Source organism: Citrus sinensis, chromosome 8 (assembly GCF_022201045.2).
Source record: "Citrus sinensis cultivar Valencia sweet orange chromosome 8, DVS_A1.0, whole genome shotgun sequence".
Lineage (NCBI taxonomy): Eukaryota > Viridiplantae > Streptophyta > Magnoliopsida > Sapindales > Rutaceae > Citrus > Citrus sinensis.
Genome location: NC_068563.1, coordinates 26,760,673 through 26,785,594, shown reverse-complemented (window position 1 = coordinate 26,785,594; position 24,922 = coordinate 26,760,673). Strand labels below are relative to the sequence as shown.

At 34.1% G+C, this 24,922-nt stretch overlaps 3 protein-coding genes and 1 pseudogene across 7 annotated transcripts; 3 read left to right on the top strand and 1 right to left on the bottom strand.

Annotated features, from left to right (window-relative positions):
• Positions 1 to 2,977: 2,977 nt before the first annotated feature.
• Positions 2,978 to 5,288, top strand: LOC102630186 (protein NUCLEAR FUSION DEFECTIVE 4). The gene has a single exon (XM_006487951.4). It carries the CDS (start codon positions 3,190 to 3,192, stop codon positions 4,894 to 4,896), a length of 1,707 nt encoding a protein of 568 aa, XP_006488014.1. The 5' UTR covers positions 2,978 to 3,189; the 3' UTR covers positions 4,897 to 5,288.
• A 1,752-nt stretch (positions 5,289 to 7,040) lies between these two features.
• LOC102629715 (uncharacterized) lies at positions 7,041 to 12,756 on the top strand. 4 transcript variants are annotated; one of them, XM_052432531.1, is made up of 13 exons: positions 7,041 to 7,249; positions 7,702 to 7,876; positions 7,995 to 8,057; positions 8,189 to 8,294; positions 8,470 to 8,574; positions 8,645 to 8,721; positions 8,868 to 8,985; positions 9,775 to 9,877; positions 9,973 to 10,164; positions 10,670 to 10,790; positions 11,586 to 11,810; positions 11,886 to 11,974; positions 12,336 to 12,756. In XM_052432531.1, the coding sequence occupies exons 1-12, from the start codon at positions 7,176 to 7,178 to the stop codon at positions 11,928 to 11,930; spliced, it is 1,404 nt and encodes a 467-aa protein (XP_052288491.1). In that variant the 5' UTR covers positions 7,041 to 7,175; the 3' UTR covers positions 11,931 to 11,974; positions 12,336 to 12,756. The 4 variants fall into 4 exon arrangements, with proteins under 4 accessions (XP_052288491.1, XP_052288492.1, XP_006488013.1 ...); XM_052432532.1 differs by having other exon boundaries at positions 7,042 to 7,249; positions 9,775 to 9,838; XM_006487950.4 differs by having other exon boundaries at positions 7,042 to 7,249; positions 9,766 to 9,838.
• Positions 12,757 to 13,033: 277 nt separating this feature from the next.
• LOC102629425 (SHUGOSHIN 2) lies at positions 13,034 to 16,595 on the top strand. Of its 2 annotated transcripts, XM_006487948.4 has the most exons (9): positions 13,040 to 13,710; positions 13,891 to 13,928; positions 14,013 to 14,121; positions 14,223 to 14,246; positions 14,350 to 14,418; positions 15,328 to 15,366; positions 15,465 to 15,558; positions 15,659 to 15,719; positions 16,042 to 16,595. In XM_006487948.4, exons 1-9 carry the CDS (start codon positions 13,543 to 13,545, stop codon positions 16,340 to 16,342), a joined length of 903 nt encoding a protein of 300 aa, XP_006488011.1. In that variant the 5' UTR covers positions 13,040 to 13,542; the 3' UTR covers positions 16,343 to 16,595. The 2 variants fall into 2 exon arrangements, with proteins under 2 accessions (XP_024957566.1, XP_006488011.1); XM_025101798.2 differs by lacking the exon at positions 15,328 to 15,366 and having other exon boundaries at positions 13,034 to 13,710.
• Positions 16,596 to 16,796: 201 nt separating this feature from the next.
• Positions 16,797 to 18,697, bottom strand: LOC102628086 (asparagine--tRNA ligase, cytoplasmic 3-like; annotated as a pseudogene).
• Between the last annotated feature and the right edge of the window lie 6,225 nt (positions 18,698 to 24,922).

Below are 24,922 nucleotides of genomic sequence, written 5' to 3'. Positions count from 1 at the left end.
AAATTAATTAAAAGCTACAAATAAAAAGAATAATATTTTACCTTTTCTTCCTATTTTTTGTTATTATCATTATTATTCTTTTTCCATCTTGTAAATGTATTTAAAAAAATATAGATATAAAAAAAAGGAAAATCAAAGAACAAAAGAAAAATGCTACTAGGGTTATATACATGAAAGAAAAGGAAAAAAAATGAAGAAAAAAACAAAGGAGTAAAGATAAGAAAAAAAAATTATAAGTCAACGTCAGTTAATAGTTAAAGATAACGAATTTTAAGAGGTTATTTAATGTTTTCAATAGTTAGGGGCGATTTAAAGATTATCACTTCACTAGTGGGGTAGACATAAATTTTCTCATTTATCATTCATGTCTTTATTTTTTTAGCTTTTTTAAAAAAAAAAAATTATATAGGTAAAGGAACATGGAGACTGAAAATTGATTCCAACCCGCCCAAATTTAGAATAAATAACACAAATTAAATATGTATTTAGTTTTCCCCCAATATCTTAAATTTACACATTAATAAAAGAATAATCGTTCTTTGTTTATATGGTAAAATGGACTAAATAGAGGAAGATCCATACTACAGTACCTTGGGACAGTATTAAAAATGTTTTAAATATTTTTTTATCCAATTATATAAGATTGGGTCATTGGGAATGTGGCAACTTTCTAACACACATCATAAATGGGAAATGTTAGTACAAAAATAAAATGCTAGCTCCATCATAAATTTGGCATGTCGAAACTACCGCAGTTAAATTTTCGACCGTCATAATAGAACCCGAGTATGCTGAGCCTCGCATGTGGGCTTCAATTTAAATTCCCTTTACATGCCCCTCATCTGTTTTCTAAAAACACCCATTCCTCGTTTATATCCATGGATTAATTCTGTCCGTGTGATATCAATATCCTTGATATTTTACATCTCTAATCAGAATATCATTATTTATTCAACCAAAATAACAACGGTGATAATGATCCTCAAAATTACTGCTACTCTGAAACTAGGGGCCCATTAACCCCTATAAATTATACGTGTGTTGTCGCAATCCGTTATGCTTATTTGATTACCATGATGATCTGGCATTGCCCTTATTGGCATCATCACCTTGTTGCTTCATTCTTACCACTTGGCTATGCTAACCAAAACAAATTGGCTGTGTATATCTGTTGATGATTATGATTAAAAAAATTATATTAAAAAAAAAAATATTGGCGGCCAAGCAAGTTCCCTTGTTAATATATACAACTCTGAGCTTAATAGTCCAGAACAGTGGAAGTAGAAGTGATAATTTGAGCAGCGGCACTACTAAACGTATTGGACCGCCACAGCACTCCGACGGTTCACCCCACCAGTGAGCCACCGGCGGTTGGTGTCTGTCAAATTCAACGCGGCAGTAATAATCAATGGTGCAGAATCATCAAATATCACACACGTGAGATGCCAGCTCGAGGCATATCATATCATTTGTCACATGCGGTACAAGATTTTATCAACAAAAACAATGATAAAATGGACTATTCTACCAACTGAAGAACGTGTGAGCCCCAGTGTTAGCATCATTTAATTAATTAATTAGCGCCGTGTATGCAAAGTGGCGGTGGGTTTTGGCCTTTTCAACACAAGATTTGAGCACAACAATGTGAAAAGAGCATGGGCGGCTCTCGCCTGTGACGCCAGCCCTTTTTGCCTGTATATGACAAATCACAACAATCCAATGGGTCGACAGAGAAATGGAGGGTTGATATTCCCCAATCTAAAAAGTCACGAGCATGTATACAAATCTACTTGCAAATACTACTCCTTTTTTTCCAGCTAAATAAATGAATAAATTAATAAAGCAACCAAAGTTAGTTTGTGTGAATAGTTCGGCACTCTCACTCCTTAAGAGAGGTTAGGAATTTAAGTACCGCTTTCATATTGAGTCATCACTTTGGCTAGCACTTTCATTCATTAAGAGAGGTCAGAGGTTTAAGCCCCGCTTTAGTATGGAGTCACCACTTTAGCCAGCACTTTATTCCTTACGGGCCGATTCGGTGTGAGCGGAAATTAGTCTGAGTTGTGATACAGGCTTAAAGGTGTCTTCCACAATTAGGGTCCACTCAGGACTATCTCGTGGTTCAAACAAAAAATAAATAAATAAAGCATTTGGGCATTTTAGTTCTTGCCTCAACCAAATACAGCCTATGTAGTGTAGAAGCAAACCTTTGTTGAAGCTACTGATAATTGATTTTCACTTCTTGGTGTTGATGTTAACTAGCCGAACAAGAAAACAAAGGCATCGTCAAAAATGCGTTCAGGATAAGATTGATTTATTTTTGTCAATTATATAACTACTACTAGCCTGCTGAAATTACGTCCCTAATTTCAAACTCTGCTTTTTTGGTAAACGAGATTGATTAGGTTGCTTATTTTCAAGGGACTTAGTTAGGTAAGAAGAACTCAATCAATTGCCGAAAACTTTAACGAATTTAATCCTTATCTATCAGAATCTTATTACAAAATGTGACCAAGTGAAATTGTCATTGGATCTTATAAATCTGTATAGAGAAACTGTTAGATCAAAAAATTTAAATTTATTGTTAAGTGAAAGTTTAATAATAATATTAAAGACAAATCTTAATATAGAGTGAGTGGATAATTGGGTAATGGTTTCACAGCTCATATTTGGAAGAGTTGGTGGAATCCTGGCACCGCGTGGGTTTTTAGATTCGGTGGCTTATTAATATAGAAGTTAATCCGTAACAACACAAAATTAGTTTTAACCCTCGTCTGGATTAGTCATTTTGGTGGCTAAATCAATTAATTAATTAAGTTTCTATTCACATATCATTTACACGAATAATGATAGAAGATGAACATATAGGAGATGCATGGATGGACTTAATTTTATTTGCCTTATTCTCCTTCGGATTTGCCTTATATATAGATTTTTATCATAAAGCAAATTTTATCCTCCCCTTTTATCCGGCTTGTCCAAAAACACTGTAACTTCACAGAACCTGGTCCACGCATTATCCTTCGCTTTATTTATAGCCCCACTCTTTAAACAAATCATTCACCATTTGTCATTTCTCTTGTTCTGTTTCTGAATCTAGGTACCTCTTCTTCCTCCTCTGCTCTCATTTCTTTTATTCTATATCAATCTTGTTATTAGAATTGAAGGCTAAAAAGGTAACAAAAGAAAATGGGTGAAAGTGGTGGAGGTGGAGGTACCAATTGGTTCCATTTTATGTTACATGTGATTAGAGGCAGATGGTTTTCAGTTTTTGCATCATTCTTGATCATGGCCGGAGCTGGGGCAACTTATCTTTTTGGTACATATTCAAAAGATATAAAGGCCTCCCTTGGTTATGATCAATCAACTCTCAATCTCTTAGGATTCTTTAAAGACCTTGGAGCCAATGTTGGTGTCCCTTCAGGCCTCCTAGGTGAAATAACACCAACATGGTTTGTTCTCCTTGTTGGTTCTGGAATGAACTTTGCGGGCTACTTGATGATCTGGCTCGCGGTCACCGGCAAGATTGCCAAGCCCGCAGTTTGGCACATGTGTGCGTACATTTGCATAGGTGCCAATTCCCAGAACTTTGCAAACACAGGGGCTCTTGTCACTTGTGTCAAGAACTTCCCTGAAAGTAGAGGCAACATGATTGGTCTCTTGAAAGGCTTTACCGGGCTTAGTGGAGCCATTTTGACACAAGTTTATTTGGCCGTTTATGGTAACGACTCTAAATCTCTTATTCTTCTTATTGGTTGGCTCCCAGCTGCAATATCAGTTATTTTTGTGTACACAATAAGGATCATACCGGTTGTTCAACATACAAGTCATGAAGCTAAAGTCTTTTACCATTTTCTTTACGCATCGATTGTGTTAGCATTGTTTCTTATGGTAATGACAATACTGGAAAAAGTTATGTCATTCCCCAGGGAAGCCTATGCAGCAAGTGCTACTGGTTGTATTGTGCTTCTCTTCGTCCCTCTTGCTATTGCCATTAGAGAAGAACTAGCCATATGGAACCTCAAAAAACAGCCCCCTTCTGAAGTAACCGTCGAAAAACCAGCCGAAATTGAACCAAAGAAAGAGCCACTGCCACCTCCTGATGAGCCAAAAGGTAGTACTAAATCTTGTTTCCTCACCATTTGTGATAAGCCGCCCAGAGGAGAAGACTACACAATCTTGCAAGCACTTCTGAGCATTGACATGTTGATTCTATTTGTTGCAACTTTCGGTGGGCTTGGATCAAGCTTAACAGCCATAGACAACTTGGGGCAAATTGGTGAGTCACTTGGCTACCCAACAAAAACCATTAAATCATTTGTGTCACTTGTTAGCATATGGAATTACTTTGGGAGAGTCTTCGCCGGATTTGTCTCAGAAGGCCTACTGGCAAAGTACAAAATGCCGCGGCCGCTAATGTTGACGTTGGTCCTTGTCTTATCCTGCATTGGCCTGCTCTTGATCGCATTCCCGTTCCCGGGTTCAGTCTATGTTGCTTCTGTGATCATAGGATTCTCATTTGGTGCACAATTGCCGTTGATTTTTGCCATCATCTCTGAGCTCTTTGGGCTTAAGTACTACTCCACATTGTTCAATTGTGGGCAATTGGCAAGCCCACTTGGGTCATATATTCTCAATGTGAAGGTCACAGGGAGCCTATATGATCATCAAGCAGTAAAAGAGCTCGCGAAGAAGGGCATGAATAGGTCAGACGTGAAAGAACTGATATGCATTGGCGTTAAGTGCTACAGGCTACCATTTATAATCTTGGCGTGTGTTACTTGCTTCGGAGCCCTTGTTTCGTTCATATTGGTGATTAGGACAAGAGAGTTTTATAGAAGTGATATCTACAAGAAATTTAGAGAGAATGCCGAGGAATCATCATCTTCATCTTAAGGTATAAATTGTGAAAATAGACAAGCATTGAGATTGAACTGTACATACACTTATAGTCAAGAATTAGAGTTACAAGTTCCAAAGAGTGAAAGTAGCTTTTACATCTTTGCTTTCAAAAGCACTGCAAAAGCAGAATTATACAAAAGTGCTTTTTGAGTTGATTATTTTTAACTCTCAGACTTATCTCTAATGCCTTGCCGACTTCCATAATTTAAGGAATAAAAGGAGGAAGAATATTGAATCACGGGTGAGGTAAGAGTAAGTGGGGTTTGGCAGTTTGTTTGAATCTGTTCATTGATCTGAATCTAATTTTGACTTGTGTTATGAGAGGATTCTGTAATCACATGAAGATCATTGTTATTAGCAAAATCCCCGGATTTTCTCCCATACAATTAGTTGCTTCTTCCTTACTTCCATCTAGAAAATATTAATCTAAAAAAAAAATGTTTAAAAATAGAAGATTGTCTATTTTCCTTCTACTAAAATTTATTTATACCACTTATTCGGTTTTCATGATATCAAAATTTTTTTATGATTTTAAAAAATTTAAAAGAGAAGAGGGGTAAATAAATTATTTACTTCTTAATTGATCGTGGAAGTATAAAATATATAAAAAAAAATGTTTAAAAAAGCACAAGAGAAAATGTTTATTATTACTTTTTCTTAATTTTAGTACTTAATTTTTTTATATGATTTTTTGATTTATAATTAATATGAATAAAAGTGTATTTGAAAATAAAGATAATATTACATAATTATACCGTCAAAGAAATTATTATTTATTACAAAATCAATAAGGGTAATGATATATTTTGATTTCGGTAAGAGAACTAACAGTCTCCCTTTAAAATTTTTTTAAAATAATTCTCTCTTAGTCGCTCACGATCACTTTAAAAGGCACATAAGATTCAGAGAAATTGTTGACATCAAGAAAAATAATAGGATATTTATGAAAACAATAAGGATAGCTATAAAAATGGAACACTAATTGAGAAGTTTATTCCCATCAAAACAAATGAAATCCTTTATTTCCCTTACATCACGGATGAATTTGAGGGGAAAAGAGACTTAAAAATACAAAATAATCAAAGTAAGCAAACAACTCAATTTCTTCAGAGTCATGTTATTCGAATGATCCTTTGGGCAAGATTTATTAACATGCTAATTTCGTCATGTAACCACCGATCGACCAATTTCAGAAACTGTTCCTCAAAATAAGTTAGTTTTCAGTTGACTCACGTTGCATATTATGTGAAGAAGATAAACCCTTAATAAAGGAGATCAATCAAAGCTCTCACTAATTGTTGTTGTTGTTGTAATAATAATAGCATTTTGTATTTAATAAAAATTGTTATTCTAATTATTTTTTTAAATCTAAATCTCAAATACCTTTATATAAATTTTTATTATTAATTTCAATGAATGTGGTCCTCTAAATAATTATTATTATTTCTACCTTTTTTTTTTTTTACAAACATATCAAAAATGTAATGCTATTTATTGTGTAGACAAACTTTAGTAAAAATCTAAATTTAGTAAAAATCAGTTGAGCACCTCTATTTGTGATTTATTTTTATTAAATTTAGGGATATTTTTATTATTGTAATTTTTTATTTTTTAAAGTTTTTATAAAATAAAATAGTCTTTTAATTTATTTGGGGATAAAATTATCATTTTATTAAAATTATTGAATAGTGTTAATACAAAAGTGGCTAGTTGATACAAATGTAAAAAGAAAGGTGGTGTAAAATACATGTTAAAATTTTGTAGTGATTGGATGAACATAAGGCAAAATAAAAGTGGTGCAATGATAATTTCCCTAATAATAATAATATCGACCACTGCAAAATGGAATGCATAATGAATTTCATGCAAATTGTTTTTTTTAACATTTTTTCTTCATTTTTAGTAAACATATATTTTATCTCATAACAAAACAGTGTTTGATATTTATATAAAGCTTAGGAGATCATTTTCTCGACGTGGATTACCTGGTGCTTGTTTATTGGAATGGACTTAGAAATAGCCGTGGGTGTGTCTAGAAGATAAATCCAGTGTTGAATCGGGTCTTGATGGGCTTACCACCCGGTATGGCCCATCGAAATTTGAAACACACCGTCTCATGGTAATTTAAAAAAAAAAACAAAAAAGAGAGAGCGCCGTGTGCTTTTGAAAATGTTTTTACTGCCTGCGAGTAGCAGTTTTTGGCGCTTCGCTTTCTCTCACCCCCAAATTTGGCTCCAAAGTCCAAAAACCAGAAACCGCAGGAGAAGCTCATCATGGACTTGGACGATCCTCTTGATTTCGAAAACGAAGACCCTCTCCTCACTAACCCTGTCGTTAACAAGAAACGGTATCGCTTTTTATTTTTTTCGTTTACTTTTTATTTTTCCTTTTAAAAAAGCATGCAGAATTTCGTGTTTCTTCCATTTATTATTCTGTTTTTTATTTTATTATGGACAAAAATATATTCCGGGTAGTTAGGGTTTTAGCGTCTTGTTGTGTCATTGATGCTAAAGTGGTCCTTTTGATTGTTAGGGTTTTGTGATAATCGTCTCATACTTTTCGTTACGGCTACGGTTGATGGTTCTGTTTCATGTATTAAATTGAAATTTTGAGGTTTACAGAGGACCCCATCAGTTGACTACTGCTCTTTTTCAGTTTTTGGTTTTAGGACTTGAGCGAATAGAATTTTTGACACTCAGTGGAGTGTATTGCCTGTGAATCAAGTTTATCATATTGTTTGATAATTAGTTGCGTTGTGCAATTTGCACTGCTAATGTATGTCCTTTCGATGTTGGCCAGGAAAAAAGCTATTGGATTGGATGATCTGTTGACTGATCACTACAAACAGAAAAGTCAAATTCTTGAGAGAGAAAAGAAGCGGGCAGCTAAGGCTAAAAAAAACTATAATTCCGATGAAGATGAGAATGGCAAGGAAGCTTTGCTGTCTAACATCGTCAATAGCTGCCAAAATCAGGCATATTATAATTTTTCTTATAGTTGTTTACTCTAATTTCACTAATGTACCATTTTTTCCCTGTTTGTAACTGAAGACATAAACTAAATTTTTCTTTTCTTTTTAATTTTTAATGTAGATGGAAGAGATAAGTGTTGAGGAAGAGAACTCCGAGTGGGGTCTACAAGTCTTTGGAAATAAAGTACGTGTAATATATTTCCATGTGCAGAGTGCTACTTTACTTAATGCTTACCTATTGTTTTGAAGATTTGAATAGGAACTTATTTTTCGGATATTAACCCTTTTTGTTAAATTCCTCTTTGTTAATTACAGGAAACATTACCGCCTCTGGTTTTTCCTAAGCTGGGAAGTTGCTCACTTTTGCGGTCTTTTATAAATAACAAAGTCAATACTTTGGTGGAACTCAGCACAGAAACAGGTTGTTTGATTCTGCGTTTTTTTCTTTCTTAGTTATTTTTCACAGAGCTTTACATTCATATGAATTTGTAGCTTGAATATGAGTTCGATCTAAGGCATATTGCTTTCCTACCATTTAGAAGCAATGTGCATGAGTAAACATTGTATTTAGTTGCTCCATTGATATGTTCTTGCAGGGGAGGCATTCCTTGAAGGATTATTGGTCAACGGATGGCTCTCAAAGTTGGTCCTAGCAAGTGGTGAAGTAGAAAAATCAATTGCCACTTGGACTTTTAAACTAAGTGAGTATATCTAGCTTGTCGTTGGAAGTCATGTGACAAATTCTTATGTTCTTATCCTTTGGTTTATCAGTTTTGTATTCATCAAAAGAAGAGTTAAGGGCATCTGCTTGTGAATTCTGGTGTGCTATTCTCTCATCTAAAAATGAGGTGATCTTGATCCACGTTCTATTGACTTCATGTAGAATTTTATTGATGTAGTATAACGATCACATGGTTGACTGGTAGATATGCTTTCCAATTTAGGACCCTCGGACTCTGAGTTATAATTTTTACGTGATGTCATACTTTATCAGGTTGATGCAGTGCCTGTTAAAATTCATTGGTTTCCAAGCTACTCTGACCTTGAAAAAGCTCTTGTGGCATATGGGTTTTTATCTGAGTTTTCATCCACCGTAGAGCCAGACAATACTGGTAAGGCTTTTCAGCTATTTTCCCCTGGAAATTGAACATGTATGGCTGTTTTCATGTATTTGTGAGTTTACAGTGTCTTACACAAGAACCTGATGTGAGTGCTGTTGAGTAGGGTCAAACATGCATGACTTACATGTGGCAAATGCTGCTGGTTTTGAATTATCTTGATATGTAATGTAACAACTATGTGTTTAAAAGGTTTAGTTGCCTATTGGAATGACAAAACAAAATGTCAACTATTAAGCAAAGGCACTTAAATTTGAGGGTTTTATTTTTGGGATATTATCATTCGTATACCCTATAGATGCTCTGTTATAAAAAATACTGCAACACTTTGAGGGTGTATCAATCGTCCACCTTAAATTGACAAAAGTTATCTGCCGACCACCAAACCGTTAGCTGCTGTTTGAAAGTTAACGGAATTATAGCGAATTGACGATTTTACCCTTGAAAATTATCATTCGTATACCCTTAAATTCTTTTATTATCACTTGTATACCCTTAAATTATCACTTGTATCATATGAAAAAACCAAATTACCCTTATGGTGTCATCCTATTTAAACAGCAAGTAACGGTTTGGTGGACGACAGATACATTTTGTCAACTTAGGGTGGACGATTGATATATCCTCGAAGTGTTGTAGTATTTTTGATAACAGAGCATCTATAGGGTATACGAATGATAATTTCCCTTTATTTTTTACCTTATTTGTGAAGGCAATATCTCCTCCTTTCTAATTCCTGATCTTCTCACAAGATTTATGATGTTTTCCTTCCAGATTCTGCAGATAGAGGACCACCAGAAAATCTTATTGCCTGGGTAAAATTTACTGCTGCTTGCTGTCAAGTAAGGTATGTGACAGATACTGAGATACCTGCAAGCGCCCCATGGTTGGTGACATCTAAGGCTCTCAAATGGTTTATTGCAAGTAAAAGGCTGCAAATGTTGTTTTTTAAGGTTATTGATTTTCTCAGTTTCCTCACAGGAGTAAAAAGTCTATGTTTTCGAGTAAGGAAGCTGAAAAGTTGGTTGAAGTTGTTACTTGTCTGTTTTTAGACCGCCGACTTCAAGGTTTGTCTGTAATTTTGTACGAATGTATGCACTCCGCTATCAGTTACTTCACAGACCAGGAGTGGAATACCAGCTGTGAGAAGATAGCAAAATCTCTTGCTTGCAGGTGACTGCCTTTTGCTATTAGATTTTATGCTATCTGGAAAATAGGCATAGTTTTTGTGGTGCTGTTTACTTTAAAGTTTAACACAATAATCCTGATTTCGTGTCCTTGACAAGGCTCCATGAATTTGGACCAAACTGAAATGTCCGCAAACTGTAATGTATATTTTTTATTTTGTATGATAAAATGCTCAATACACTTGCAATTGTAAGCATCGATTATTTAAGCTCTCTGCTAAAACTCTCAAACAGGTACTTTATTTATTTATAGTGCTACAAGAGGGAACTATTCACATCAGTCTATATTAATGGTGTTTGAGCTCTGGCATTCCAATAAAAGACATTTGGCCTTCGATTAATGGAATTATTGTGTTTAGATAGCATGGGGAAATCTGGAACTGCTAACTCCAAGTTTCATTGTTGTATTGTATAATTTGGCCTTGGCTGTTTGCTATTTTTACTCCAATTCTCTCACGCTTGCTGAATGCTCCTTTATGTTATGAATGTAGGGTTCCCAGGGACATAAACTGCTTGCGAGTTGTAGACTGCATTTCAAGAGTTAACAAACGTTGTAAGCAACTCAGAAGTGCGGTTGCTTATCAGATTCTTGTTATCTTTTTTGAAAATAAGGTAACTTATTTCCTTATTTTTTGGAAGCTCAAATTTGTTCTTAAACATCAAATTGAATGAAATATTCATGCCAAAATATGATGGCTAATGAAGGTTCTCAGTATTTTTCTCCTGGCAAATTATTGTTCTGTTTCATTTTTATCAAAACTTGATGGGCACTGTTTCAGTAATTTTCTTTTTCTCTTTTTAATTAAATGCCATCTAGGAAATTCCATTGTCCTATGTCAGTAGTTGAACCCATTGGTATCTCAAGGGTGTGTTTGACACACTATATTGTATTATATTGTATTGTATTAGCATTGTATTATAATAATGTTATACAACTTTTGTTGTTACACTGTATTGTGTATAAAATTAGTATTATTTAGATTATTACTATTTTTATTATTAATTATATTAAATTGTTTATAATATTATTTTATATATTAGTTTATATTTTATGTATTATAATAAAAGTTAATATATTTAATGCCTTAATTGAGTCAAAAGTTGGCATATTGTGGTGCATTATAATGCAGCTTCTAAAATTGCCGAATATAGGTCAGCAATAAATTAATGTGAATAGTATTATATTACTATGCAGTATGCACTGCTATGTTCCAAACACACCCCAAATGCATTGATATGTGATGGGAATAATAAACCCATATTGGAAGACCATTGCCCAATGGAAAACCTTTACAGAAAGTTGTCAGATAAAATATGGCACTAAATTGCAGTTGCAGTAAACTAATTGCATGCTTTTTATTAAGCAAATTAAATATATGCTAACTGGTTCTACTTCATTCTCTTCAGATCACCAATGAAGAAGAAATACTGAATTTGCTCATCACAGTCAATGTGAAAGACAAAACATGTGATCTTTTCAGGATGTATATATATCTGGCTTTGACAGAGAACTGGCTTTTGTCATGTCCAAAGTTGGAAGAAAAGCCAGTGATGACTGAAATGTGGAGTGTTTATCTTCGAAATTGTTCTTGTCTAATCTCTAGCACAGATTTGAGGCTTTATGCATCAAAGGTTCGGCATACAACTCTTTTGCAGCCAAGTGCTTTTTGGCGTCTTTCTTCCTAAAATTTTCTTTCCACCTTGCAGGTTCGCAATAAAGCCTCCTATCTATTACAAGGCTCCACCAACTAATAATCATTCAATATGCAATTCATGAAAAGGACTTTTGTTCCAAGGCAAGTTTTGGGAACATAAATATAAATGAAAACTAGGAAACATCAATGGTCAGTGATTTGCTATTGCCAGGTTTTAGCCCAAAAAAGGGGGAAAAAATACATGTTTCTATAATCAGAAGATGTGTTAAAAATCTCTTTAGAAAATGCAAATCTCTTGAGGCTCCATTGGTGCTAAACATTGTCTGGTATACCTTAGGGAGCCAACTACTGAAAAAAAATTTCACATACGTTTGCATGCACTTGTTTATCATGAAGTCATTTTGCATGGCCACACAACTGGTTTGTCATGAAGTCATTTTGCATGTGCTATAAGTATCTTTGCAGGGTGGTAACTGTCTCTGCCCTTATCCTTGTATTGCAGGTCCAGTACAGTTAACAGATCTTACCATAAATTTGGAAACATGGTACCATGGGAATTCGGTGTTTGCATGACAGTTTTGGGAAAGAAAACCTGAAGGAGCTGGTGGAAATTTTATCAGCCATTATTGCGTCCGCCTGATTGTATGGTAACAATTCCATGGAATACTGGATCTTGAATGTGCCCAGCTGATGAGCTGTTCTGTTTTGCACTTCATAATATTTGGAGAAACAGCCTAATGACTAACTCTAAGTCGACACTGGAAATGAATATTTTTGTACAAGTGGGAATGCAGCATATAGCATTGAGGTTAGGGTTTAAGACTCAACCACAGTGTCATTGTATCTATTGTTAGTGCAAGTTTTTGTAATTACTGCCTCAGTACAGTATTTTTTTTTTTAAATTTAATTTTTGTTTAAGATGAGGTGAGAAATTCGAGTTATACTATATTGGCACGGGTGGTTCAACAAACTTACAACGAATCAAATAAAACCAATGGAGTTTGAAATTCAAGTTTGTGATAGAATGAATGATTCTATTTCATTTTAGAGCGAGGAATTCAAGTTTTGTTCACTTAGTTTGAAAAAGGTTCAAGTTCAAAAAAGATCAAAATAATTTAACAAATTTAGAACATTTCCCTTTTTTTTAAAAAAAAATTAGGCATGTATAATTATAAACTTATTTTTACAAGCTTGGAGGGAGCCCAAAATCTGAACATTCAAAACCTGCCTTAAGCCCAAAAGTGGAAAGGCTCAGGTTCGGTTCCGTTGAGGTTCCCGGTTCGAAAGTTTAAAATTAGGTTCGGAGTCGTCTAATAAACTTTGTTGAACTTTGCTTCGGAAAGCCGTTAGTCGTCCGAACCTAACATCACCTTCGCCTTGGTAGAGACCCTTTGCTTTCGCTTTCACTTTCTCTTTTCTCTTAAATTCCTTTCATTCACTCATTTCTCTCCTTCTCTTCGGATTCCAAATCTTTATTTTTCAGAAAGACAAATCAAGAATAGGGATTTTGAGCAAAAGAAAAAGATTAGGCTTTCGCTTTCTTTAATTAAATTTTCAGTGATTTGCTTTCCAATCTTGATTTTCAAGAACACGTAGTCACAGTTCTGTTATTTATACATACATACCTTACATACCTGTGAATTTACACTAGGCGTTGGGTTAGGAGTGTTTTTTTTTTTTTTTTCTCTTTTCCAGTGAAAGTGGAAAACATGAAAGGTGAAAGAATGGCAAAGAGATCGAGTTTCGGCAGCATAATGAGGCGGAGGCTATCTGATATTACAAATTCGCAGTCACGACCCAAAGTTTTGTTGAGCCATGAAGAGAAGCCATCTCAGGTTTCTCCAGCCTCTGGGGACCTTGTTGATCAACTTATTAAGGTAAAACTTTTATCTGGGTATTTTTATTTTATTTTATTTTATTTTATTTTTTTGTGACGTGGGTTACTTGACTTGAAGTAAAGGGAATTTTTAATTAGTTAAGTGAGTTGTAATCTTATCTTATTCTTGTTCTTTAGCTTTAAATGCTTTATTTATTTTGGTTTTTGGAATGTGAAACAGGAAAAGACGACATTGATGAGGTTTATTGAGGAGAGAAAGTATCCTTTCGTTGTTCTGTTTCTTTCAATACATGAGTTATTTTTTTTCTTTTATTTGGTTTCTTCTTAATTTTGATTGATCAGCAAAATCATCGAGTTGAGTAGCAGTGAGTTGCACAACCTGAGAATCAGCATTCAGAAATTGCAGCTGCAGAATTGGAATCTTGCTCAATCTAACAGCCAGTATCTAGCGGTCTGTTAGCTTTACACATTATACATTATATGTGGGCAATCTTCTTTGTAGAAATATATATGGTTCTTGGAGATATTTACTCTATTCTTATTATTTTGCAGGAGATCAATTTAGGAAGAGAAAAAGTAAGTTTGTGATTCTGTAACTCTTGATACAGGACATCGATTACAAAGGTCGCCTGCTCTCATATCTTTTATGACTCAAAACAATTCTACTTTGCTCATTCAGGTGAAAGCTCTACAGCATGAACTTGTATGCAAGGATGCTTTAATTAAAGCAAAGAGCATTGTGAAAGAGGTTAGTTTTTTTTTTTTTTATTTTGTATTTATCATCATGTTGTAGACTTGATTGCTCTAATTGCTTGATAGCACACCAGATAAACATCTTGTGGTAGCCTCATAGCAATATAAAGCAAGTCAGACGAATTACTTAGTGTAGTACTTGTGTGCTCTGAGAAATTATAGTCTCATCCTAATATTGCCTGTCTTTAAAAAGATCCTTCCTCATAGAGTACAAGCCTAAAGCAACTTCTACGGAAAGAAAGAATAAACATCCTGCTGAACTTTGGTATGTAATTAAACATTGAAAATCATCACTCTTCACAAAGTTGCTATTTTACTAAGGTTGTGGAGTTTGTTATCTGTATGAACAATTACATGGCTTCAACTTGGAATTAATTAACCTATGCACACAGGAGTATTCATGTCTGCACACAGGGGAATTTCTAGTTGATATCCATGCTCTCACCCAAATTTCAAATATCTGGGCGTATTAACAATTAAGTAGGATTCTGAACTTTGTTCGAAAGCATACAATTATCTGTTTTGGAACACACAGATTTATGGCATACAAGAATGACAGCACACTTAGTCTCTGTAGGAACCTTTTCAATCGACTCTATTTCTGTTATGCTTCAGTGTCAGCATCCACTTTGGTTCTGTTTCAACAAAACATTGGTGTGTTTCCCCTCTGAGGCAGCACAAATACCTACCAATAATAAGTGACTGATCACCTTAATTGGTAAATGGAATTTACATCAATGACAATTTCAGCCGCTTGGAAGTCTTGGAAGTACACAGTATGGGATTCACAGTTACAGTTATGAAACATTTAACCAAAAAAATCAACTGAAAGTGAGGTCTTTTTGTTAATTGTTAAAAATATGCGTTTTATATGATTATCAATGAATTCTCCTTTATTTTACAGCGAAAAACATATTCAAACTGCGAAAATACTGCCTCCCAGGTGCACAAGTTATTTTCACGTTTTATTTGTCTGCTATATGATTTAAACTATTTACAGTTCTGAACAATACTTAAACTCCTTTTTCTTGGTTGGTTAAGGACGGAGAGAAGGTGATTGAAGAGTGTGTGCCTAAAGCTAATGAAAATGTCAAAACTTGTGAACGCAACAGAAGGAGAAGTACAAGATGCAAATGTAATTGTTAGGAGATTTATAATAGCTTTACTGAATTCTTGGGACTTACGTTTTCTCTTTACCTGATGTGTATAATTTGACATTTGCCAACTACATGCAGCTATGGGCCCTTCTACCACACGTCAAAAAGTGGCAGAAAAAGAGAATGTCGAAAATAAAAGGTTAGTTCACATTTAGTGTCACCGAGGGGCATGTTCTGGTAGTCTATTACTAGAACCTGGCAAAATTCCTAAGCATCTTTCTCAACCACTGGGCAACATTTTGCATGCTGAGATATAAAATAAGTCCTTCTATATGTATTATTTGTAATCTGTGCTTCATTGATTGATTGCTATGTTGAAGCTGAAGGGTGCATGCTTTTTTATCCACATTATTGATCCTTTAACATTTTCTCATTTTGCTTCAACAGCTCATTCCTGGTAGATTTGTTCCCCCTTCTTTTTTTCCTCTCTCAAAATCCAAGTTTTCTTTTCCTGTTTGTAGGCGTTGTGTGAGACGGCAATCTGCTAGGTTCAAATCCCAAGAGCGGGCACCTACAGAAAACTTGTTTGAGATTGAAGATTCTAAGCTCCCGGCAACTCAGCCACTGGATGATCCAATGCATGAAGATAATTCAATCCAAGCTGGTTCATCCACTGCAAATGAAGAATTTAGTAGCTCAAGAAATGAAGCACGGCTATCCCATAGATCCTCAATGGGAAGACCATCACGCAAAGCAGCTGAGAAGGTACAGTCCTACAAAGAACTACCACTTAAGGTTAAAATGCGAAAAACTTCCACCTAAGGCTAAAATGCGAAGAAAAGAATTATAGGGATCTACTATATACGCTATTTAATATAGCAGAATCTGTAGAACCAATGTGGCCCCCATCTTGTTGTGCATTGTAACCTATGAAATGGCTTGTGTGGTGATTATGTAACAATTTGTTGTGATTATTTGCCTTTTTTATTGTAAAAGCACCATAACTATGTATCGATGTGAAATGGCTTGTGTTGATCCTGAGTTGATCTATCACATTCAGCATGTTCTTGAATTAGTCTTTTCTTCAAAAATTGATAATATTAAACTGTTTGTTTAATTTCAGAAATTTAATGTGATACTTTCTTAGGCCCACATTTGGTTTGTTTAATTTTTCTTCCTTCTATTATCTGCAGAATTTTAACAGCCAAACCATAATTGGTCTAAAAGCCACAGCAATGATCACAATCATAATGAAATTAAAATTCATTTTAGAATAGATATGATTGTAATCTAAAAATCACGTTGTCTTCAGACTTCATACCAGCAATAGGCCTAATGGACGATCCCTAAACCTAAAAAATTAAAATGCAATAATAACTATTGAATCTTAAATGCCAGAATACTAACTTCCTCCTAAGGATTAAGGATCTGCTCTCCCATGATATCTTGGAAAGGGAACAACATCTCTAATGTTGTCCATGCCTGTAGCAAAAAGCATCATCCAATCAAAGCCTAAGCCAAATCCGCTATGTTTCACGGTTCTAAAGCTCCCTGGTCAAGGTACCACTCATGTGGATCAAAAGGCAGTCCCATTTCCTCCATTCGGCTCTTAATTAAATCAAAACTCTCTTCCCTTTGGCTACCCCCTTTAACTCTCTAACCTTAGCTACAAGATGGACATCCGCAGCAGCCAGAGTCTCCAAGTCATCAGTAAGCCTCATGTAAAATGCTTTGATTCCTTGTGGATAGTTGTACACAATAAGAGGCTTTTGATTGACCTCAGTTAAGCATCTTTCATGCTCTGACTCCAAATCAATCCCCCCACTCCAAATCCTTCTTCACAGCACCCTCTAGTAGTTCCACTTCTTTTGTGTACGTCATGGGTTCAAAGGGAGCTGAAGCAACCATTCTTAGACAGTCAATGCAGCTTTTATCGAAATATTTAGCCATAAACTTCACGTTGTCAATGCATTTTTGTCAAGTAACCACTGGCACATAAATTTCACATATGCCTCCGCTCAGTCAATAATATCATCTGCAAATGTAAGAAACTTTAAGAATCACAAATTGCAATCAAAATTCCAGTGCGGATAATATTAAAGACTCCTTTCAAACACATTGAAGATTGATCACAGTTCAAGAAATCAGTAAGCTAGTTTTGAAGAAGACTAACCACAATCATATATAATTCACGAAACAAGTTTACCGACTTAAATTCTTATAATGCCCCAATTCATTGAAACAGGATACTCTAGATTGTAGTAAAATCCCATAAGGGGTGTTTACGAATCAAACTTACATGCAAAGAATTTATCGAGAATAGGTAATCTAAATTCTACCAGAATATCTTACATTTAACTCAATCCTTTTCTCCTAGTGCATACTCTATTTCTAATGGCAAAATTCAGTGACAGGAACAACAGTTCATCAATTGATTTTGTAATTTTCTCCAATTTCATATCATTAGGCCACTTAACTGGGGTAGCCTGTTGATATCATTCTATTCTGCTACATTTAAGTCTAACATACCTTAAGATCTGCAAAAGCTATTTCAGGTTCCACCATCTAGATTTCTTAGATCGAAATGTTGGCCCAAATGTATAGACATCACTAGCAGCACATGCATAGGCTTCAGCTTGGAGTTGGCCAGAAGCCGTTAAAGAATGCATGACTAGCAAAGAAATCTTGTACAACCCCGAAACATTTCAGCAGCACCCTCACAATCAATGGTGGTGATAACTGGAGTGTCCATGTAGAGAAACTCATGCAAATAAAAGAATGTACGAGTGGCATAAGCAAGTGCACTTCGAATTCTTGCAACTGCAGCTATGGTGTTTTTCCTAGGCTGAAGATGAACGAGATCCCTCAAAAGCTCAAACCAATCTTGGCGATGGGGTACTTTGCTGGCTCAACCAAACCTACATCGATCACCTTCTCAACTTGTAGCTCAATCTTCTGCTTTGATACCTTAGGAGGGTTTTCAAGCAAGCCCTCAACATAAACAGAAGTTACAGTTGGCACCATCTGGCTCAAATCCGCTATACTGTAGCATCCACAACAACCTGCCAAGTGATCAGGGCATGAGCCGTCACTCACCTCCAATAATGCTAACTTACCTTCTCCTTGTTCACGGCCTTTTCGAGTTAATATGGAATTGATCCGAACAAGGTCTGAGAATTAACATTCCATTGAACTAGGAGATGAGAGCTTTCACAAGAGAGGAGAATATCATAGATGTCAACTGATAAATAAACTGAATATTATTGATGAAACATGTGAAAATAAACTAAACAACAACCACCTTATAGTTATTAGCTAATGATCTTAATCCTAAGAAAACTCTGATGACATGCAAGAGGTGAACATCCAATGTTACACGTGAGCCAAAGGCATCTCTTAACTGAAAACACAATCAAACATCAGTTCATATGATACGGCCGGCCATTGTATCAGTCCAAGTAAGATTTTCAACAGAATTCATAAGGTCCCTTCCTTAAAACCACATCAATAATAATTAGCATTCTCATGCTAATTTTGAATTATAAATGATGAATTATCTTCAATTTTGATTCTGAGAAATATAATGTTCCAAAAGTTGTTAACTGATGAAACTTTTTTTCCCAAAACAAAAAGCTAAAACTCTCAACTTGCGAGTTCCAGAGCCTGATTAGTCTGCAGTATGGATTGAAGTTTCCATACTTAAACATAAATGGATTTGAAGTTTCCAGAACTTGTGCTAGCAGATATGAATATGACTCTCACTGGAGAAAGTATAAGAGATTTAAATATATAGAAGATGAGATGACGAATTCTTGTCCGTCAAGAAAAGAGAAATAAGAGGTAGCTTATGTAATAAGGAAACAGCGGGGTTCCTTTGTAACTCTTCTTGGGCTCGCGGGGTCAAACAATTATTGATTATTGAGGCCCATGTTTATTCCAGGCTTTTTTTTTACAGGCCAAAGCCCAAGCAAGTGGGCGGAGTCCATTTCATCACATGCAGTATGGATTTTACAAGGATATACGATCTTCAAAACATTCATTATTGATAAAAAAAAAAGAAATTGTTTTGGTCAGAAGTCTCAAAATACATTTTAAAAAATGAGGACCGATTGAACAAAAAATCTCAAAATAATTTTTTTTTAAAAAAAAATGAGGACCAATTGAAAAAAATACACATGAAATGAAAGTAAGTCGCTTTAGTGACCAATTACCATATTTTGAGCTGCTACCATGTGACTTGAGCTCCGCAGTCAAAGATTAAAAAAAAAACCCGTTAAATAAAAAATAAAAATTTCCTCAAGAACAAGTCTCTTTTGTGCATTATTCTTCACGTAAACATAATTATCTTGTTTCTTGTTATGTAACAGAAACCGCGTGGGGCCGATGATTTTAATCAAAATTAATGGCGCGAGAATGATGCCTTTCACATCCCATAATCAAATCACACCCAACAAATCCAGTTTGTTAACAGTCTTATTAATCCCTGTCGAGATCGGCTCTCTGTTCTCTTTAATCAAATACCAATCTGTATACACCATTGAAATCACGTCATGTGTGCACTTGTGTTCTATAAAATCAATTATTGTTATAGTTTTTAGACAGTATTTTATAAAAATATATAGTCAATTTTTTTATTTTTATAATCAGAAATTTATATTTTAAAAAAAAAATTACTTATATTCATTTGTTTTGATGTAGTCTCGGATTGGTTAGTGGCCTAAAAATGAACCGGTTCTGCTTCTAAATAATTGTGAAAAAAAGATTTTTCTACAAAAGCACACTAAATTCAAACTTGTATCTGTACGTTTGTAAAAAGAAATAATTTATCACGCGATGTTGTATTAGTGAATATATTTTTTTTTTATTATTATTTTTTATTCAAATGGTGACCCGGTAATACATAAAAACAAAAGACGGAGGCCCACGGAAATTTAAAAAAAAAAAAAAAAAGGTGAATTTGGGTCACTCTCGTGAGCTTTAGGCTTTAGAAGACATGGGTGGGGGGGGGGGGGGGGGGTTTTTCTCCCACGATCCCGAAGAGACAATCGTCTTTTAATTGTTTAGTGATGCGATTGGGCCACGTGGCGCGATCCAACTAACTATAACTACTAATCAACCCCCCTCACATGCAATTGCGGAAAACATCAACTAAACGGACAAATTAAGCGTCGTTTTATCGGACTTTTTTTGAGACCTGTAACCGCGTGAGAGATGTTCCCACGGATTCTTTTATATCATGATATATTTTTTTATAATTTTTTCAAAATTTAAAATGTAAAAAACTTCAACGTATTGTACATACCTAAACAAATGTATATAGGTTAAGCCACGCTAATTTTTTTTTTTTTTTTGGGGTCATATTCTCCCGTCAAATACGGAGCTTTTATTTTCATATTAACAAAGATGTACTTCAACTCATAAAAAGGACGTAAAATTAAAAAAAAAAGATTTATTTGACTAATAATTTCTTAGTTGAGTTGGTTAAATATTTTCTTCATCCTATTTTTTGTTGGGGTTAAGGATTCAAGATTGTCTCTCCTGAATGCGAGAATTATTTTCTTGTTTTTTTTTTAGGTCACGACAAACATGCACTAAATCAGGTTTTTTTTGTGTATTAAACCATCTGATATCTAAATACCACGTTGGCCACCATTTTTTTCGGTGTATTAAACCATTTGTATCCAAAAATCGCATTGGGCCTCGACTAATCCATATTCGAGCCGGGTAGGACCACTAGGGCGGCAAAGCTCTCCCAACAAATATTTAACGCAGTTGTATTCCCAAGTCTCGAACCGAGAACCTTGGTTAAGATAGAATAGTCCCGTGCCAATTGATCTACGCGCTTGTTGGTGCGTTAGATCAGGTTTTAAATTATGATAAGGGAGATTGAGAGTTTCTCCTTACTAAAATTAATATATATCACTTATCCCCTATTGTCTTTACAATAACCAGTAACTCCCTTCATAGTATGATCTTACAGTATTACCCTTATGTTTAAATATAATTTTATTCATATTTATTATAAATTAATTAAATCATATAAATAAAAATAAAAATAAAAAACTAAATACTAAAAATAAAAAATATATGTTTCGTGTGAATAAAAGTTAACAATAAGATATTTTTCTTGTGTTTTCTTTATTTTTTAAATATTTTCTTTAAATAAATAAATAAATTTTATATTCCCAAGCTAAATTATCAAATAAATTACCTATTTGCCTTTTGGATATTATGAAAATAATAGAGAGATAATTGATATATATATTAATTTTAGTAAAGAAAATTGGCAATCTCTCTTTTAACAAATATAGTAGACTGTATCTATGAGTATTTATGTTATACTCTCTAACGTAATAGTCAAAAACAAAAGGAAAATTATCATTCGTATACCCTATATTTGCTCTGTTATCAAAAATACTACAACACTTTGAGGGTGTATCAATCGTCCACCCTTAGTTGACAAAATGTATCAGCCGACCACCAAACCGTTAGTTGCCGTTTGAAAGTTAACGGAAGTACAGTGAATTGACGATTTTACCCTTGAAAATTATCACTTGTATACCCTTAAATTCTCTTTTTATCACTTGTATACCCTTAAATTATCACTTGTATCATATGAAAAGACCAAATTACCCTTCTGATGTCATCATACTTAAACGGCAACTAACGGTTTGGTGGTCAGCTGATACATTTTGTCAACTTAGGGTGGACGATTGATACACCCTCAAAGTGTTGTAGTATTTTTGATAATGGAGTAAACTAAGGGTATACAAATGATAATTTCCCAAAACAAAAATAAAACGATGTACTTGTGTTGCCCATGCTAACACGAATTAGAACTTAAAATTTTCATCTTATTGGGTTTAAATTGTAAATAACCGATGGATCTTGTGTGACAACAACACATTTTAAAGATTAATGTCTAATTTAATAACTCATATCAATGTAATTCTTATCACTCGACAAAAAGAGAGAGAGAGAGAGAGAAAAGAGAGGCTAAATTCATATCTTTGCACCCAACGAACAAGAAATCTCACATGCATGATCATATATACAAGTTGGTAGTTAGTTCATAAGGCCCCATTAATATTCTTCAATAATCTCAATGGCCCTTCAAATCTAACATCTATTAAATCATTATTATTATTATAATAAAAACACATTTTGATGGAATATTATCTCATTAATATAATAATATTATAGTACAAACTTGGTTAGAGCTTTAACTTTAGTGTAACGACCACTTGGGATTCCAAAGAACCCTAAAAATTATATACTAAAAAAAAAATTGATTTGATTTGAGATTGAATTGACGACCCACCTAAAGATTCAAGAGGCGATGAAATGAACAAGCGACCCGTTCTGCTATTCTTCTTCTTTTTTTTTTTTTCCCGATAATTATAATTTTTTCTTTTTGATGGACCCACACGGTTAACAAAGGTGGCATCCATGATTTTCCCGACAGATATTAGCCGCTGGGGACCCCACTTCCGTAGACTTGAAATCTTGGCCGTTGATTTCGTGATCTGATTCGTACGCAATCTGGGTAGTATTAACAGGGTACATGGGAGCTTTGAATTGAAGTAACCTCATAAGTCTAATTTGTATATGAATTGTGTTTTTATTATGAAATTTTCTTTTTGATTTGATATGAATTTAAGTTTGTAGATAATATGTTAAATCTTGTATTGGTGACAGTTTGCATGATTAGTCGTTTTAATTAGGGGCATAAGGAACAAAAAACAAGCATCACATTATTTAGATTTAGTTGGGCACAAAATCAATCACATGGACACAGAATATATAAATTAACTTTCTACAAACCAAAATATCAATATAATATATCTCATGTCTCATATTTTCAAATAAATAAAAGAAATTAATATGAAACATACATGTGACAATGATATAACATGTTATAGTATGTTATATTTATTTGAACTAACGGTTAATTATCTCATCTCAAAAAGCTGAGAAAATTTTGGTTCTTCTACTGTATTAATCATCTCTTTTCAAATTCTCGTCACATGTATTTCAATCAGTCATGCAAAAAGTAAATACACGTGCAGTAATAAAATTTAATATAAGTAAAGAGTATTATATAATACTCTCAACTAATCACGTGATTTTTCACAAACTAAAGTGTCTGTGTTATATCATTGTCTCATGTCTTATTTTTTCAAAGAATTAAAAACAAATAAATAATATGGATCGTACATGTGTAGATGATATAACATGCCATATAACGTTGTATTTTTTATAATTTAAGTTTATAATATGGTCTCTAAAAAATTGATAAATTTTTTTATTCTTTTGGTGCATACACCATCTCTTGTTAAATTTTCGCCACACACACATATATATATATATATATCTCTCAATCAATCATGTAAAAATAAATACACACGTAACAATAAAAATTTAATAGATCAAAGAATATACACCGAGAGCGCTGAAAATTTGATCATAAGGTTATACCGTCCAAACCTAGACTCCATATCTGTAGTAATCATGTAATATCAAGTACATGATTAATATTACAAGGATTCTTAGTATAGATGCTAACCGTCTTAGGTTGTACAATTTCTGTTTTTCATTATCTAATTTCATGTAGAATATGAATAAAATTGTAACCCTCATTGTACTAAAAAGTACTAGAGTCAAAGGAATAAATCATGTTAAGGTACAAGGCTTTTGTTGGATCAATAAATAATGTTCCTCTAACTGTATGTCGCAAAAGAAATTCGTTAGCTCTTTTGAATAACCGCTCTGCCTCTTTTGCTTTGATGAAGTTCATTATAGCTTTAAGCCATCTTTGATGTAACTACCTACAACATAATGATCACATAACTTGAAAAAATAGCACATAGTTTAATATTATTTTAATTGATTCTTTCTACTTGCTTGTTAGTGTTAATTACCACCACAAATAACCTCAAAAAGAGAGTGGCATCGATTCCCGGTTTCATGAGAAACAAAAGTGTTTATTAGAAATTATCATAAACAAGAGCTTGATCGTCTTAGAATATAAGAGGAACAATTCAATAATAATGAAACTCAAATTGGCCGACCGAAATTCACAACATAAATGGAGAACCCATGGATAAATGTTTTTGCTTCTTAAGTCAAGGTATCGCAATTGGGTAACCTTATTATGGTTTTGTTAATTCAGTTACTAATTAACTTATTATAATTTCTTCTGACAATAGAATTGTGCCGCCGATGTTGCCAACCAGATCATGGTTCGGGCACCAGCCGCACCACATTTTAGATACGATAAATGTGGACCATTTTGCATGATTGAAACAATGGGTGCCCACCAAAATATTCATCTTGCAATAGTTTATTGTGTGTGTGGAATAATTAAAAATATTCATAATTTAAAAGTATAATGAATAGTTA